General features: G+C 55.0%; 1 protein-coding gene across 1 annotated transcript in view; it reads right to left on the reverse strand.

The window, feature by feature from the left end:
• Positions 1-11,613, reverse strand: part of Kcnq4 (potassium voltage-gated channel subfamily Q member 4) — a 50,460-nt gene extending 38,847 nt beyond the window's left edge. Inside the window, exon 1 of the mRNA XM_059254887.1 lies at positions 11,300-11,613. Coding sequence (XP_059110870.1) covers positions 11,300-11,613 — 314 coding nt within the window. The remainder of the gene's footprint in view (positions 1-11,299) is intronic.
• Between the last annotated feature and the right edge of the window lie 6,623 nt (positions 11,614-18,236).

Below are 18,236 nucleotides of genomic sequence, written 5' to 3' on the forward strand. Positions count from 1 at the left end.
TAGGCGAAAGCCACACTGGTCTCACCTCTGGACCCCGGCCTGTATCAGACCCTCTGCCTGGCTCCTGTCGTCATCGGCCTTTTCTGTTGCAGTGTGAGCTGCCTCCTCCAGGAGGGCTCCCCTGCCAAGGCTTGGTTTGGGGCTACCCTGGACCACTCTATGCTGGGATCCCACAGGATCCCAGGGGCACTTATCACCCAGTGCAGAGGCCCATCCATGTCCCTCAGGAAATAGGGTGTGGGTCCCGATTCACTGCTCTATCCTCAGCTTACAGCTTAGGGACCATGTCCCAGAAACTGCCAGTGGCTCTTTCTCAATGAAAGCAGGGGAACAAAGGGGAAGGAATGAGTCCCCTGCAGAGGCGGGTGGGAGCAGGATCTTGAACTTGATGGATGAAGTACTATTTAGGACAGTCTCCTGGAGAAACAGGTACTGTGAGGATGAGGAAGGTTCACGAGGCCACAGTCTTCAAAGCTGGACCTCAGGGTTCGGGTCCTGGCCCTGCTAACGTCTTTGGGCCTCAGCCCTCACCTGGAAAATGGGCCCAATGGCAGGGCTCAAATCACAGGGCGGTTGAGAGGCAAGTTCTCAGAGCAACATCTGTCTGGCCTTCGGTAAACACTCAATAAACACTCGCTATTATTATCTTTACTGTTACTGAGAGCTGGGGCAGGGGGAGGAGCCCCAGGAAGGGAGGTGCTGCTGGTTGCCGCCCAGCAGACGTGGGTCTCTTGTCTTCCCATTGCAAGCCTGACCTGCAGCAGCCATGCACAGGGTTCCTACCCAGACATAGCACAGGGTTTCTGCAGACTTAGACTCTCCGGACACTCTGTCTGGAGTGAACCTAGGACATTCTCATCCTCCAGACACTCACCCCTTCCTGCCACTTTCTCTTGTCGTGACAAGGGCTCCTCCTTAACCCACAAACTGCAGCTTCCCTTTCTAAACAATGGACACAGTGACATGGCTACCTTATAGGGATCTTGGTGGGGACTCATGAAGGACTATGTGGAAACCAGTTAACACAATTCCTGTTACACATCAGGCGAAGACCTTGTTACTAAATATGGGCCCTGAGGACCTCGGCCTGGTGCATCTCTGAGCTGTGATCCAGGGCTCCCCAAGAAAGGAACTGCCAGCATGGCTAACCTGTTCTTACAGGGTCAATCTGCTCCTCCATGGCAGTCTCTCAAGGCTCAAACTAGAGTCAGCAAGAGATGGATGAGGACTTCAAGGCTCCAGGGAAGTGGGAGCCTGTGATGGGAAGACAAAAAAGAGGAAACCAGCCAGGCGGTGGTGGCGCACGCCTTTAATCCCAGCACTCGGGAGGCAGAGGCAGGTGGGTCTCTGTGAGTTTGAGGTTAGCCCTGGTCTACAAAGTGAGTTCCAGGACAGCTAGGGCTACACAGAGAAACTCTGTCTGGAAAAACCAAAAATAGATAGATAGATAGATAGATAGATAGATAGATAGATAGATAGATAGATAGATAAATGTAAAAATAAAGAAAAAAAGAAAACCATCATACTGCCCTGTTCTTCAGAACACTTGAATAATTCACCAAACTTCAATCAATCAGCAGACCGCCCTGATGGGTGGGCAGGAGACTGCAGTCCTGGGGTGGAAAGAGGCTAGTACCACAGTAAAGTTGGACCTAGTTGCTGTTACACAGGACGCAGAAGCAGAAGCCAATCGCAGCCTGGGAACTACTGGTCCAGTGTTTAAGGTCCAACCCCTCAGTCCACTCTTGGGAAACAGTCCGGGGCAGTGCCTGAGGGCAGGACCTGGGGCTCCTCTGTCCCCTAATCTCTTCCAGCTCTTCTGGCCTCCATTGCCTGGGAGCCAGGACAGGGCCTCAACTCTTGGGGATTTTATGTTTTGGTCAAATTTCCAAAAACACTTTAGGGACTATGTAAGGCTGTCAACTTTTTATTTTGCCCAGTAAGGGCAAATTTTTAAAATCCCCACCCTATCACCTCACAGGAGAAAGCATACAATCTCAGACCACGGCAGTCTTTTTTTTGTTTTGTTTTGTTTTGTTTTTTTGAGACAGGGTTTCTCTGTGTAGCTTTGTGCCTTTCCTGGGACTCACTTGGTAGCCCAGGCTGGCCTCGAACTCACAGAGATCCGCCTGGCTCTGCCTCCCAAGTGCTGGGATTAAAGGTGAGCGCCACCACCGCCCGGCAAGACGGCAGTCTTTGAAATGGGTTGCATTTAGCTTAATGGAAAAATCACCACGCTGTCCTTATTGTGCTCAGTTTTTCCCTTGGCCACTGAAAACCACCCTGGGGTCTGCCTATACATCTGAGAACTGCTTGGTGCTTGAGGGTCACGTAGTTGGGTTTGAATTCTGGCTCTGCCCACAGACAAACTGCATGACTTGGTGTGCCTCCACGTTCTGGCAGCAGAATGGGGATAACAGCCGTGCTGGCCACAGGGACTGGAAGCCTTGTGTCTGCAGAGCAGTGGCGCAGGTAGCATCTCGGGGCCCTTCCCCCATCTGCCCTGCCTACAGCTCCCGTGGACCAAAGGATAGGGGCCCCTTCATAGCTCAGTGACCAAGGGCCCTGCAGAACCTGTGGCAAAGGGACCCAGAAAGCCTGCCTCAAAACCTTCATCCTAGCTATTCCTGTCTGACGGAGCCCTGCACTCAGGATAACGGCAGGAGCGAGCTTCTAGCCCTTGGAGAACCAAGAGGTCCGTTCTCCACTTCTCTCTAGTGGGCAAAACCCCTCTCCTCTTTAAAACCTGGCCGCCATTGTTCTCTCATTCATGGACAGTAACTCATTCCCAAATGTGAGCCACACACTGTGCTCACCCCTCCCTACCCAGGCCTACAGCCCATCGAGGAAGAACCAAGCAAGAATGCATGGGGCCGGAAGTTAAACTCCGGGGACACTGTAGGGTCTCCAGTAGATCTGAAGTAGAGTGGGCAGAGAGTGTTTCCAAGAAGAGATGATGTTCCAACTGGGCTTTGAAGGATGAATAGGAGTCAGCATCACAGCAGTGGATGTGAGAGAGGAGTAAGTGACCAGCCCAAGGAGCACCTAACAGCGCATCGTGGGTCATTTCCAAGAGAAGGCACAAAGGGTGTCTCTGGGAAGAACTTCCTGGGGTTTGGAGGTGTGAAAGCCACTGGATCCAGGAAGGAAGACCGTTTTTTGAGGTGTTCACTGTCTGGGTACTATCTGGGAGCTAAGGGCTAAAACCCTGAAGGTGAAACTGTCCTCAAAAAGGTAACATGTAGCAGGATTCTGAACCCACCATGAAACGGGGAAGAAAGGGCCCAAGACAAAAGTCCAGAGTTCAAGGACAGGAAGAGGGGGCAGAGGGAAGAGGCATGAGGCATGAGCCATCCCTGCCCTCCCCGCCTCAAGGAGTGGGGGTGGGGGACGGGACAGGATACTAGTGGCAGAGTGCTTGCCCCACAGCACAAGGTCCTGAGTCCAGTATCCTGCATCCTGGGTGGACAGGAAGTGGATAACAGGGGCCCCTAAACTCACACCCTTGCTAAGGTAGAGAACAGCAGACAGACAGCTAAGCACATGGTTCCAGGCGTCTTGTCCTGGGTTCAAATGCTTGTCTACCACTTTTTAGCCATTCTAGCCCCACTACAAAAAAACAGTGCTGCCGGGCGGTGGTGGCACACGCCTTTAATCCCAGCACTCGGGAGGCAGAGCCAGGCGGATCTCTGTGAGTTCGAGGCCAGCCTGGGCTACCAAGTGAGTTCCAGGAAAGGCGCAAAGCTACACAGAGAAACCCTGTTTCGAAAAACAAAAAAAACAAAACAAAACAAAAAACAACAACAACAACAAAAAAAAAAAAGTGCCAAATGTGGTGATCCCAGCACTTGAGACGAGGATGGAGGAGGAACTGGAGAGTAGGGTCAGCCTAGGCCAGTTACAAAGACCCTGTATGTACTTGCGCACGTGTGTGTGCGTGCACACACACACACACACCCCAAAAATAAAAGAGAGCCTGAAGGAGCTGCTGATGTGTTCACTCAGCCTCCCTCCATTCCTAGGTTATGCACCCTCCCTCCTCCTTCTGCTGGACCAAGGGTCCCCCTTTCCTCCCCATCCCACCTCTCCTACTAAATGGCCTTCAAACAGGCTGGCAGAAGAGATGAGTGAATGTATATTCAGGGGCTGCTCCATTCCCTGGGGATATATGGCACACACCATGACAATATCTGTTGAGCTGTGTCCTGGGCCATCAGGTCCTGTCTCCTGACTCCATTTCCTCATCTGTGAAATGAAGCTATCTATGTGTCTGCCCAAGGTTCGGGGCCTCTGGAGCTCTGAGGTCTCTGCTCTGAGGCTCTGTAGCCAGGATAGACTACAGAGAGAAGCTGTGCATGCCCTGCCTGCCCCACCAAAGGAGGATGCTCCCCGGGGCTCCAGACTGCACCTGGGTGGGGGCTGTCCCTCCTGCAGAGGGTGGCGGTTGGGCCCAGATGGGCCGGAGGAGCAGCACCTGGGATATGCTGACAAAGCCATTCTTTCTTACCCTTCTTCTCCCCCCCCCCCCCAACTCCCAGAGACAGCCAAGCCCAGCAAAAAATAAACCCAAAGGCAGAGAGACCTGGACACTCCAGGGAGGGGCTGCAAGGAAGGGAGGATGAGAGAGCAGTAGAGACCCCCTCCCTTACTCCAGAGCCTTCCGGTCCTGATCTTATTTCCTTTCTGAAATTGGGCTCACAGGAAGCAGGTATCTACCGTCTGTCCTCCATGCTGTGGAGGGGTGCTGTCCCTTTGCCCGATGAGGATGATTAGAATAAATCACGTTCGGCGCTGCTAGACAGGGTTTCCCACATTTTGGAAAGTGTATCCCACAGACTCTCATCTGGCAGTCCTCCTTGTTATCTGGCTTCTCTCCCTCTGGTTTCTGTGAGAACCAAGTTCTATCATCTCCAGCAAGCTCGCTCCTGTACCATAAGCTGGACCAGAGGTGTGAGGAGTCAGAGGATTTCCCTCCAGCCCCCAGGCCAGAGACCCCAGACCACCATCCATTCCCAATTCTCCACAGAAGAAGAGAGAAGAATAACTGTGTTCTCTGCTCTCTTTGCCTGCCTCCCTCAGGCACAGCCCACGGATTCTTAGCCCAATGAGTCTAATGGGGCTGCCCCCCTCCCTGCTCTTCACCCCCCAGGTGCCAAGCTCCAGGGCACACAGATCCTGCCTTGGGGACAGAGTTGCCCAGTCTGCCCAGAGTCTTGGGGGGTTCACACCTTCTTCCCATCCCCACAGAGCCTCCAGGGGACTGGCAACCTCCTAGGTACCCCTCTAAATGTTCCCCTGTCTTCTGAGGGGCCCCAGCAGAAGATATTATGAGATGCCCCTCTCACATCCCAGCTCTTAAGTTAGCAGCACCTCTCCATGAGCATAGCTCTGTGTCTGCAATCCTGACTAAGTGGGTCCTCTTTCCTGCTAGGCCCATCTGGCAGAAGAGGACACGAGGCTGAGGATTAGAGGGGGATGGGGATGGGCATCCCATGATGGGTCCCTGGGTTTGTTCCAGAGACCACTGCTACTGGGCACCTCTCTGACTGTGTCAGTTAGCTGGGGGTGGGGAGGGAGAGATATGAACCATGACACCCAAATCTTGGCACTTTGGGGCAGAGACAACACACACACACACACACACACACACACAGAGAGAGAGAGAGAGAGAGAGAGAGAGAGAGAGAGAGAGAGAGAGAGAGAGAGAGAGAGAGAGAGAGAGAACTCTGGGCCCCAGGAGGCTTAGAGACCAGTGTTCTTAAAGACAAGCAGCTTCCCTGCAGGCAAGGCTCTGGTTCCCCAAGCCTGGCAAAGCACTGGGCTGGCTGATGTCATTCGTGACACAAAGGAAGAAACAAATCCATAAGCAGTCCAGAGACTCAGGCTAGTGGCTCCAGTCACTAGCTGGGTGACGTCCCCTACTCAGTGTGAAGTGAGGATGACTGTCCCCTGACACAGTGGCTGTGAGGCCTGAATGATGCAAGGAAGAAGCTGGGAGGGAGAGGCACTGACTCCGCCTGAGGCAAGAGAACATGAGCCTAGGATTTTGAGGCTAGCCTGGGCTATATAAGGAGATTCGTCCTGGGGATGGGGGGCAAGGCTCAAATGGGCCTGGAGGGTGCTCCACAGAAAGCCACAAAGACATCGTCTCAGGTTCCCAGCAGACACACGAGTGATGTAGGCAATACCGCCCATACTACCTCCTCAGTGCACACACTCCTGCTGAGCCCAGGACCTCGGTCAGACCTCCCATCGGAGGCACAGAATGATGACAGTAAGAACATCATATACACAAGGACGAAGACGACAGAGAACTCATGCCTGGTGCGGCACTGGCTGCTGTCCCTCTTCAGCTCTGGCCACCCAGGAGGCGGCTGTGACTCCCACTGTTCAGACTGGAGAGCCGGAGGAGGCTCAGAGACTAAGCAACTTTCAGAACAGCTAAGGGCAGCCGCAGAAACAAAGCCCATCTGCCAGACTGAGCTCACACTCTCATGTCCCTGTGGGGCTAGCTCTGGGGACATGAAAAGCCCCCCATTCCCCTCCAACCCTCCATCTCCACAGCAGGGCTGTCCAGGTCTAGCACTGGGAAGACCCGGAATGGGGAAAGTTTCCCACAGGGCTCCTTTGGGGCAGGCCCCAGAGCCTTCTCCTCCTGCTCCTGGACCACTTCAGTAACTCTGATAGCTCAGAGAACTTTAAATTAATCACCCACTCAAAGTGCTGCCACCAGCCAAAGAATAACTGTCTCCTCAAGCACGCCTGGCTCCAACATTGTGTGGCTGTGGGCTTCTTCAGCAGCGGGGCTTGCCATCACATCCTGCAGAGCCTCGTCAATGGGAAGAAGAAATGTGCTAGGAACTGGAGTGAGACAGACAGACAGTGACCTAACCCAGAGGAAGAACTCCAGAAGGCGTGGGGAGCAGCAGGTGCCAGGGGAAGCGAAAGGGAGAAGCCATTCAAGATGGTCACTCTCCCACTCCTCACAAAGGAAAAACAGTGTGTGCCACGGATCACACACTCCAAGTCAGTCCCAGTCACAGCGTGAAGGTGTTGGAGCATCAGGTTTCTGCAGTGCTGTCTGGAGGCTAAGTGTGACCTTGGATGGGAGTGTGTCCCATTCTATGCCTGGGTATACACAGCCACACAATGCAGGGTTGGGCAAAGGGGGCCCTATGGGAGGAGCCCAAGCCAGCCCCACTGAGTCACATAGTCCCCAGGCTGACCAGGGGGTAATCTGAAGCCCTAGGAAAGGAAAGGCAGAAACTGCATGAAGGGAGTCACCCCTGGTCTGTCCCGGTCCGGATGTCCGTCTCTGAAGCCAGTGTGAAGGTGGGGCATTAGTTCCTTCTGGATGAGGCTGCATGTGCATCTGTGCCGTCTGTGGGCTGTGGTGAGCTTGACTGCCCTGGGAGCAGCTGAGACCTTTCCACTTGAGTCTATAAAATCTTATCACTGCCCCCTGGCTGCAGGTGTGCAGGATGCTAGGGACACAAAGCGCTGCTCTGGAGGGGTCTGGGGCCTGGTCCAGCCGAGGTTGAGGGGTGACAGTTCTGGGTTGAGGCTGCTCCTTGTGAATGACATGGCCTTTCCTGGGTTTCACGTCCCTCATCTGTCAACTGGGGAGAATAACAGGGCCCACCTCACCAGGCTGGGAAGGGTGTGCATCTGCACAAAGTCAGAAATCTCAGTTCCAACTCCAAGGGCCCCATCAGGTGGCCTCAGAGAGCAGAGGGAATGGGTTCTGGACAGGGAGTGTGGACTTAAAAGTCTGGCCCTCTGCATCTGCTACCGATTTGTCACGTGATTTTGGTCTCCAGAGCCGTGGTTTTCTCAGAGGCAGAATGGGGCAGTCAGAACGTGAGAACTGACCTGGCCTGGGTGTCCTGTGTGGGGATGACATCCAGCCTAGGCCACGTTGTGTCTCACAGGCTTGGGGTAGGAGGTTGGGCTGGGGGACTCCAGGGTTAGGAGTGAACAGGCCCCAGAAGCTGTGTGACCACCCCCTGCCCTCCCCATTCCCACAGTTTCTGACCCCAGGGACAAGGCTGAGGGAGGATGTTTACAGAGTCTTAAACCTTCACTTAGAGAAGTTTGCTGGGGGCTGGGAGCAAGGATTGTTGAGTGGTGAGAATGTCCCCGTGGCTGGGGAAGCACAGTGCGGTTGGGGGAAGGGGCGCTCGCTCTGTCGTAGACTCTTCCAGGTCTGGGACTCGGAAGGTGCTAGTGTGAACTGAGAGGGTACCACAGGGAGGGAGTCTGCCCCTAGGGACTCAGCAATGAGGACAGGGGCTGGGGAGGGTGGGGATACACACCAGTGGCCAGGGCACGGGGTGAAAGGGCAAAGTGGCAGATCGAAGGGCCTTGAGACAGAAAGAACTGAGAAGGGTCCAGTGACCCTTCATTCTGGTCTTTACAAGGAGAAAACAGGACAGGCAATGTTCATTCCCTGGGGGCACAGTTGAGGACAGGAGAAGCCGACTACACTCCTAGATGCTAGGGGCGGTGCTGGTCCTGGTGGGCTAGCTGGCTGGTGTCTTAGCCCCCTCCTCCCCAAGTCCTCTCTCCAAGTCCTCTCTCCGAGGCTCTTCTGTGGGAACCCCCCCATGCTGGCCCGGGTCTGTGACAACAGGCCCTAACTGAGGCTATGCGTGGAAACACAAACCCCCCTCAACTTGGAGAGTGTGGGAGTTAAGCTAGAAGTACAACTACAAGCAATTCTTGACAAGAACACACAAGACCCTACAGTTAGAGGCTGAGAAACTCCATGTCCGGAACCCATAGAGACAGGAGATGCTTCTGTGTAGGCTCCTTCCCCGACCCCTGCCACTAACACCCATTCCTCCCACGCAGACAGCCCCTAGCTGTTCGCCCGGCTCTTTCCCACCCATTAGCCCACCCATGAAGACAGCCCAAACTGGAGGGGGGGTCCTCTACTCGCTCTGATGACCTACATATCTAAAGCTCAGAGAGAGTCCAAAGCTAACAGTGTCACACAGCACTCAACAGGCTCCTGGCGTCTCAGTCTCCCTGAACTCCAAGGTCCATGGCCAGTTCTCTGAGATCCCTAAACATCCAGACACTGTCACACCATGTGTCTTCCCCTAGAGCTCCAAGGAATGCCTTCTCACTGAGCTCCTAGAGACAAGTGCTCAGGGCATAGGTGCCTCTAGCCAGGGCATTCCTGGCATCCGGAAAGGGCCGGATGTGGGGCAAAGGTGTCGTCAGATTTAGCTCCTGGGAGGAAGGGGAGGCCCCTCCAAAGGAGCCATGGTAGTGGCTGGTCTGGGTTAGGTTGCCCTCATCTCCAGTGACTGTCCTGGGGACTAAGAGGCCAGGCCTGCAGGCTGAGGAACCCAGCTTGGAGCCAACTGATGTCTCCAAGGCCAGATCTGCCTTGGAAAAGTCACCTCAGGAAGGAAACTTTGGAAGGCACAGCTGTGTCCCGTGTCTTAGCCTCCACGGGCACATGAGGGGCCCGCCATGCAACTGCTTTACACACACACACACACACACACACACACACACACACACACACACAGTGCTTCTTTTTTCTTCTTCTTTTGATGGTGGCACCCAGGGCTCTATCAGTAAGCTCTACCTTGAGTTTGGTGCATTCACTTTCAGTGGGCACCGGAACCCTAGCCCACCAGCACTGAACTGTACCACTCCACTGGTCCTCTACATCCGACAGACGTTCATCCAGGTCTTATTGGGACGCACTGAGATGTGGGCTGCTCCTGATCACTGACCTGGACCCAAAGCCTGACCTTACATCCTGCAGAATCTTAATCTGAGGGGTCTCTGCACAAGTCATGGTTGACACCTCTACATGCTTATGATCGATAGAAAGTTCCCTTTCTCTGTTCTTCTTTGTGCCACCTTCCCCGCCCCCTGAGGTTCTGTGGCCCCTATTCCCGTGGGGCAGAGGCAGGTGAGCATACACCAGCGGAGCAAGCAGAAAGACAGGCTAAACACAGGTGAGAAAAGCCAGGTAGAAGGGTGGACAGGAAGGTGGACAGGTAGACAGACAGATGACAGACACACACACAGGCATCAAATAAATAACTGGACAGGCCCACATAGCATGGAAACAGACCAACAGAAAGGCTGTGGGACAGACAGGTGGAGAGATGAACAGACAGGCTAACACACACACACACACACACACACACACACACACACACACACACACGGGGAAACTCAAGTCTAGCAGAGGGACAGACAGACAGATTGTAAAGTGACCAGCAGGTGGACAAAGTGGGCCGCCCAGGAGACCCTAAGACTGGCAGTATGCTTAAGAGCAGCATACTGTCCCTCCGGGGCACTCCTAAGCATCCCAGCACCAGGCCCAGCCCATTAACCGATATGGCCTGGGCCTCTCATGTTCCTGGCTGGGCCAGGCCGTCCCCCAAGACCGCCTTCTGAGCTGCCAAAATTCACTCTTTACATCCAAGAGGGGTCAGTGTTTTGAAAGTTGTAGGAGCCTGCTGAGGGAAGGAGGGGCCCCACAGCGTCATTGTTTCCAAACATACCCCTCTCTTCTTTCTTTTTCCCCATGCCCAGAGCCAGGCCTAGTACAGCGGCCAGCAGGGCAGGAGAGCTGGGCCCAGCCTGCAGGGCAAGGCAGGACAAGACGGGGCAGGGCAGCCAGGGCAGCCTGCTGCCTCCGCTGCTTCGAAGTTGAGGGTGCAGGGCAAGGCTAATGAAGACACAGATAAAGTTGGAAACAGCACACGGGCCTGTCAGGGCCATAGGGACCCTAGACACCTACAATCAGAGGCCAGCCCTGAGCTGGGGACAGCCTGTTTCTGAAGAGGGAAATCTCCAAGGGGACGAGGTGGGAGCACACGACACAGCTACTGAATCTGAGAGGAGATGGCAGGAAGATGTGGGGGCCAGGGTCTTCTGTGTCTGGGACACAGTGCGGGAGAGGTGAAGAAAAGGAGAGCCTCACTTTAGTGGCTTCGGACTTGGTAGAGCAGAGAAGGGCAAGAAGCTGAATGCCGAGAAGAGTAGCTGGGACAGAGCGGCGGGGCTCTGCGATCAGGATGGAAGTAAGGAGAAGAGGCAGAAGAGGTCAGACGCGAGGGCAGCAGGGGTCAGCGCTGGGAGATCAGGGTTTAGGGTCAAGCTGGGGGACCGAAAAGGGGGCTCAGGTCCTAGAGGGAGGGCTGAGGGACTGCCGCGGGGCAGGGGGCAGGAGGTGGAGCCAGCGCCGGGCGGCGGTCCCCAAGGAGCCCGGCTCACGCGGGGTCAGCGCTGGGGCACGCGAAGGGGCGCGGGGTCCCCAACTTACATGAAGACGTGATAGACGAAGGCCCAGCCGCGGGGCCGCTCCAGCACGTTGTAGACCCAGTTCTGCAGGCGGCGGTAGCGCTTGTGCGCGGCGGAGGAGCGCTGGCCACAGGCGGAGCCCGAGCCCGAGCCCGGCCCAGGGAGGGGCGCGCCCGGCGGCAGGGGGCTGCCCAGGAGGCCGAGACGGCGCGGAGAGCCGCCCCCGCCCGCCTCGCCCTGTTCGCTCTGCACGGCCGTGAGCGCCACCAGCTCGGCGCGGGGGGCGTCCCCGGGCGGGGGGCCCAGGCCGAGGCGGCGCGGGGGGGCCTCGGCCATGGGCGGCGCCGGGCGGGGGGCCGGGGCGTTGCGGGGCGGGGGCGCACTCGGGCGGCTCAGAGGCGCATGGCTCGAACCCCGGGCCGGCGAGGCGACCCTGGGCGCGCACGCGGTCGGCGGGGGCTAGGGGCCGGGCCGGGGCCGTGCGGGGGCCGGGGGCGGTCGCTCGGAGCTTCGGGGCCGCGGGAGCCCGTACTGACCGCCCGCTTCCCCGGCGACTGGGGCGGCTCTTTCCGACTCCAACTCTCTTATTACGCGCTCCATGCCGCTCGCCTTTCCACCTGCCGCCGGCGCGCCGCTCACATGTCACCCTCCCCCGCCCCGCCCCGCCCCTCCCCCGCCCGCCCCGCGGCCGCCTTCCCAAATCGGGAGGGAGCGAGAGAGGCGAGCGCGGGGAGGGGACCCGCGCCCGACGCGGCGGGGCAGGGCGCGCGGTCCGGCCAGTCGGTGTGTGCTGGCCCCGAGCGCGTGGCGCGGGCAGCGAGAGGGCCCTCGAGGCCGGGCGTGTACTAGTGGTGTCCCTGGTAGCCGGCTGGCCCTCGGGAGGGAGATTGATTGGGACGCCTCGTGTGTGGTTGTGGAAAGTGGGGCGTGGAGTGTGGAGTTGTGGCCGCGGTTGCACGAGGGACACTACTCATACTGTACAGTGAAGGTGTGTGTATCCAGCGAAGTGCCTACTTGTGCACGCTGGCCGGCTACCCGTGGTTCTGTGTGGGTTCACTGTGAGTGGGTGGGTGGGTGGATGGATGGATGGATGGATGGATGGATGGATGGATGGATGGATGGATGGGAAGATGGGTATGCAGAGCCGGGCAGTGCCTCACGACGGGTGGTGTAAGCGAGAGGTGTGCCCATCGGGTTGTGCCCTTGGTTTCTTGTGCAGGGTGTTTAAAGTTCGCTGAGTGAGGTTGGGACAGCAGCTGCTGCTCCTCCCGCCGCTACCTGAAGGGTCTGGTGCTCTACAGCTACCGAGAAGTGTGGGGCGGTGTAGCTCACAGCTGGGCCCAATGAGTCTCTCCTCGAAGCTTCCCTTCTTGGTGATGGAGGAGGAGACCCCAGCTGACCACCCTGAGCAGAGGGGCGCTCCCCTCCCTGATCACAGACCTGTCCTCAACTTCCCATCTCGTCCCCGCCTCCGTGGGAATTCCCCCATCCCCCACCCTTCTCTACAATTTATCCAGGGAACCTTGTTTAGGGCAGATAGGAAGTAGAGAAGTAAGCATTGAGCAAATGTTAAGAGGACTGGACAGAGCCCTCCCCAAAGCCCATAGTATCCTATTCGTACTTTCTCTAGGAGCAACCCTCTCCGGCAGAAAGTTCTCGGTGCCTGACCTCCATCTCCAGGTGTGGGCTGGCTGGCCCCTTCCCTTCGCTCTGTGCTAGGTGGTGATTCGGGTTTGCTTGGCCCTCCTTCCCTCTTCCCCAGCCTAAAGCAGTGGCCAAACCAGCCGCTCTCTCCGCAGGCCCTGCCCCAGGGTGAAACGCTTCCGCAGCAAACTCTTCCCCCCTCGGGGAGGATCTCGGGGGACACAGCTAGCCGGAGGGGCGGGGGAGGGGGCGGGCTGCAAGCTCGATTCTCAACTGTCAGCAAAGGCAGCATTGATCTGCTGAGCGTCAGTAGGGGAGGGCGGGAGGGAGGGCGTGCAGGATCTGAGATCCCCAAGCTAGGCTTGGCAGCCAGCCGTACCCCCAACCCCTAGTGACCCTTTCCCCTCCTGCCCGGCTGGGGTGCATTCTGAGGTCTGACCTGGATCTCTCCCACTGCTGCTGGTGCTGCGAGTGCACGGGGCCTGGCGCTCCTGCGCAGGTCATGGTCTGACCTACTGACGACTGGAGGTTTCTAGATCTCAGGGCCCCACTATGGATGCAGTGCCAGAGCTAGATGGAGCCATCCTCTCCCTATAAGCTGAAGCCAGTATATCCCCCTTCCCATATATGGCATTGCCTCTCCTGACTGTAACTGGCAGTGTTCCATCAGGGGCCCAGGGGTGGGACTCGAGTCTGGGATTCAAACTGCACAATGGAAAGTGGTCGCTGGGAGTCTTTTGAGGTTTTGATCCCGGATGAAATGGAACTTGAATTCAGGTTGTCCCTATCAGCACTCGGAATATCTAAAATTGGGTCTGTTCTGGGAAATCTGATCCTCCAGTTCAGCATCGTCTATGAACCCATGCTTCTCTTCGCATGTGGGGGACGGCTGAGCTTCTTTTTCCTCCTTGGGTAGACTGCTCTCTTCAGAGAGAGGGTCTCATTAGCTTTTCCAACTCATGCTGTAGATTGCCCATCGATGGCTGCGGAGAGGTAAGAGGCTGTAGTTCCTGCTGGAGGAGTGGAAGTCAGGTTTCAGAAGCACTTCCAGGATCCCAGAGGCCATCTCTGCAGGTAGGCACCTCATGGAGGGTCAAATGCACTGAGAGTGAGGGGGGCAGTTTTTCCTGAGGTGTGTGTGGGGGGTGGTAATAGGAGGGCCTGGCAAAGTTGAGCTGGTGTGGTGTGTGGGGTGTGTGTGTGTGTAGGAGGCAGAAAAGAGAGTCCAGAGAGGACAGGTGGCCACTCTGAGAGTCACTTAGTGGCCTTCCTGTGCCCATCCGGATTCCCAGGACATGACAGAGAATGGACTTTCCCCACAGCAGCCTTTAGTGACTAAGACACTTTTCTGAGCAGACAGCTGTCTCTCGATCCCAGGTCTGGCCTCCCTGACTGAGGGAGATGGGGTAACGAATGCTGTGGTCTCCCACACCCCATCCTCTGGCTCCCCCATCTATCCCCTTCACTCCATCCTCAGCAACTTTCTCACCACCGCCCCAGCTCCTTGGCAGCCCTGCCCCTCTTCTCAGCTCTGTTTACTCATCCCCTGCCCCATGTTTCTCCCTGGCTCTGAGTTTCCATGGCTGTATAAGAACAGGCCAACTCTCCGATCTGCTGTAATCCATCACTGTCCCCATCATCCATCAATGGAGCAGATATTGATTGAGAGGAAGGGCGGGGAGGGTGAGTGTTCCCATTTGCTGAGCACTAGCTGTGGGCCAGGTCCTATCCTTTACAAAGAGTACAGTCCTGTGCTTTGTGGGAAATGGGCTGAGAGGTAGGGAGACACACCTAAGGATATACAACCAGGCGGTGACCTCAGACAGCCAGTGCCCTGAGTTTTCCCAGCACTTGCATGCTGGGCCCTGAGTGCTGGCGGGGAAGGAATTGTAAGAGTTGATTCTGGGTCTCTAGCACTGGCTCCTGCCAGGGGGTAGGATGCCCAGATCTGAAAGGATCAAGTAGCTGGCACCTTGGTTCTTGAGGCTAGGTTCAAGGCTGGTATTGACTCCTGTCATGACCTCAGGTCATTTCACAGCTCGGATTCCTTGCTGGAGTGGGAGGGTTAGCTTCACTCAGCAGTTTCCAGCCCCTTGTCAGCACCAGGAGTCCTTTTTTAACAGACAGAATCATAAGGTGGTAAAGAATGACTGGGGTGAGGGGCTCCAGGCTCCGCCCACCTACCTATTTCTCCCTGATCTCTGGTTGGTCTCCCCGCACAGCTGGCTACATAGTCCAGGTTGTCTTGAATTTATGGCAATCCACCTGCCCATCACCCGGTGCTGGGATTATCAGTGTGTGCCACCTCATCTGGCTTTCCCCTGGGTTTTCTTATGGTTGCCGGATTGCTGGAGGCCCAAGGACAGAGAAGCTGCAGCTGGCAATGACAGGGAGCCTTCTTTGGGGACAGGAGTGGAGGGGGCTTGAAAGTAGCCTTCGTCACCTTTGCCTGAGCAAGGCCTCTGCGGCTCGGCTCCTCTTTCGGCATCTCCCAAACACTCTGGGAGCTCACGAGGTTCAGACCTGTCAGGCAGCCTCAGGCTGGGCAAAGACTGGCCCAGGGGAGCATCAGGCTACAGTGTGTTTGAGTAGGTAGGGTCTGGGATGGGGGAGGTGTTCTAGGGCACAGGGGAGGAAGGAGTGTGGCTAGCAGGGCAGAGGCTTTGAACACCAGACTGAAGAGTCCAGATAGCAGACAGGGGGCCTGAGTTAGGCACAGAGCGGAGGACTCAGGAGGGCTAGACACAATAATTCATGAAGCCACAGGTCAGCTGGGGTTGTACAAGTAAGAGGTATTTATCTTACTGTGCAGGTGAGAAGTGGCAGAGGGTGCTCACAGGATGATAGTGTCACATCATTGCCTTTGGGAGCCACTGAGGCATGTGGAAGCCTTCTCTCTTTTCCCTATACAGCCAAGCATGGACAGAAGGATTAAGCCACCCAGGGGTCAGAAGAACTAGCTAGGGAGCCAATTCCCCTGGACCTGAGTGTGTCACTTGCCTGCTCCTTCCCTGGACCAAGCTTGTCTGGCCAGACAGTTAAGAGCCACAGAAGTGGAGAGGGAAGAGTATCTCTGAGCTCAGCAAAAGTAAATGCCCACTGATCTTAAGGCCTGGGGTGGTGGGGTTACCTGCAGAAGACAAGGAAGGGGTAGGGGGTGTGGAAACAAAGTCAAGTTCATTCCTAACGTGCAGTGCACGACTCCTCTACCCTTGGGGCTCTTCCTCCTTCCCTAGGTGGGGGAGGGCTGGCCATGCAAATGAGTGTGGTCCTGGGGTCTCCTGGTAGGTCCCTGGTCTCAGCAAGAGTCACTAAAACAGTAGAACTGTTGGAGTACAGAGGAAGGGCTGTGTTGAGTCACCAAGTGTCGTTTGAAGGCTCAGATCCGTCATCCCAGCCGCTCAGGAGGCTGATGCAGAGAGATCACAAGCACTGGAGTTCAAGGCAAGTATCTTAGTTAGGGTTTCTGTTGCTGTGAAGAGACAACATGACCACAGCAACTCTTAAAAAAAAAAAAAGATTTATTTATTTATGTATGTATACAGTGTCTGCCTGCACACCAGGAGAGGGCACCAGATCTCATTACAGATGGTTGTGAGCTACCATGTAGTTGCTGGGAATTGAACTCAGGACCTCTGGAAGAGCAGCCAGTGCTCTTAAATTCTGAGCCATCTGCCCCATGGCAACTCCTGTAAAGAAAAAAACATTTAATGGGGTGATTTACAGTTTTAGAGGTTCAGTCCATTATCATCACGGTGGGACATGGTGGTATGCAGGCAGACATGGTGCTGGAGAAGGAGCTGAGAATTTTACATCTTGATATGCAGGCAACAGGAAGTGGTCCGAGACACTGGGTATGGCTTGAGCATATATGAGATCTAAAGCTGGCCTCCACGTAATACACTTTCTCCAACAAGGCCATAACTACTCTAACAAAGCTACACCTCCTAATAGTGCCACTCCCTTTGGGGGGCATTTTCTTTTAAACCACTACATTCCACTCCTTGGCACCCAAACACTTATATCATAATGCAAAAATGCACTCGGTTCAACTTCAAAAGTCCCTATAGTCTATAACAGTCTCAAACTTATTTAAAACTCTAAAGTTCAAAGTCTCTTCTGAGATTCATACAATCTTTTTTTTGTTTTGTTTTGTTTTTGTTTTGTTTTTTTTGTTTGTTTGTTTGGTTGGTTTGGTTTGGTTATTTTTTGAGACAGGGTTTCTCCATGTAGTTTTGGTGCCCATCCTGGATCTCATTCTGTAGACCAAGCTGGCCTCAAACTCACAGAGATCTGCTTGGCTCTACTTCCCGATTAAAAGGAATTAAAGGCGTGCGCCACTGCTGCCCGGCTTCATGCAATTTCTTAATTGTAATCCCCTGTAAAATCAAAATCAAAAAGCAGATCACATCGTTCCAACATATAATGGCACGAAATATACATTACCATTCCAAAACATAGGGAAGGGAGCATAGTGAGGAAATACATGACCAAAGCAAGACTGAAAACCATCTGGGCAAACTCCAAACTCTGCATCTCCATGTATAGTGTCAAAACGCTCTTCAGATCTCCAACTCCTATCAGTTTTGTTGACTGCAACACACTTCTTTCTCTTGGGCTGGTTCCACTCTGTTAGTAGCTCTCCTCGGCTGGTATCCCACGGCTCTGGCATCTCTACCATTTTGGGGTGTCCAAGGCAATCCAAGCTTCACAGAATGGATTCTTTGGGCCTCCATTCAGGGACACCTCTGACACATGCCTGGCCTCAGTGGCTTTCCTTAGTCTCAGAGGAAGGTTCCATAATGCCTTTGTTCTATCCTTGACTCTACAGCCATAACCACATGGCCAAAGCTGCCAAGTTCTGCTGCTTGCTGGGGCTGGAACATGACCCCCTCATTCAATTACATCTTCACCAGCTTCCTGTTTTCAATGGTTTCCTTCACTGCCTAAGCTTGGCTGTTCTGGAACTTGCCCTGTAGACCAACGTGGCCTCAAACTTAGATTTCAGCCAGCCTCTGCCTCTGGAGTGTTGGAATAAAGGCATGCACCACCACAACTGGCTCTAAGCTTTTCTTTAATTCCTTTCTCAAGCTGGAAATTTAGCTGGGTACAATCTTGCCCTGAAGTCATGACTCCCTTTATTCCATTTCTTAATCTGTTTATCTCCTTGAACACAGGACTTAGTTCCATTCCACTTCCTGGTGCTCCTTTTCTCCTTAACTATTACATTTTGTAATTTACCCTGCTCAGCTTGCTCCTTTTTATTATACATCATCATTAGAATTACCACTAATAACCACATGACAGAGTCAATA

Source organism: Peromyscus eremicus, chromosome 2 (assembly GCF_949786415.1).
Source record: "Peromyscus eremicus chromosome 2, PerEre_H2_v1, whole genome shotgun sequence".
Classification (NCBI taxonomy): domain Eukaryota; kingdom Metazoa; phylum Chordata; class Mammalia; order Rodentia; family Cricetidae; genus Peromyscus; species Peromyscus eremicus.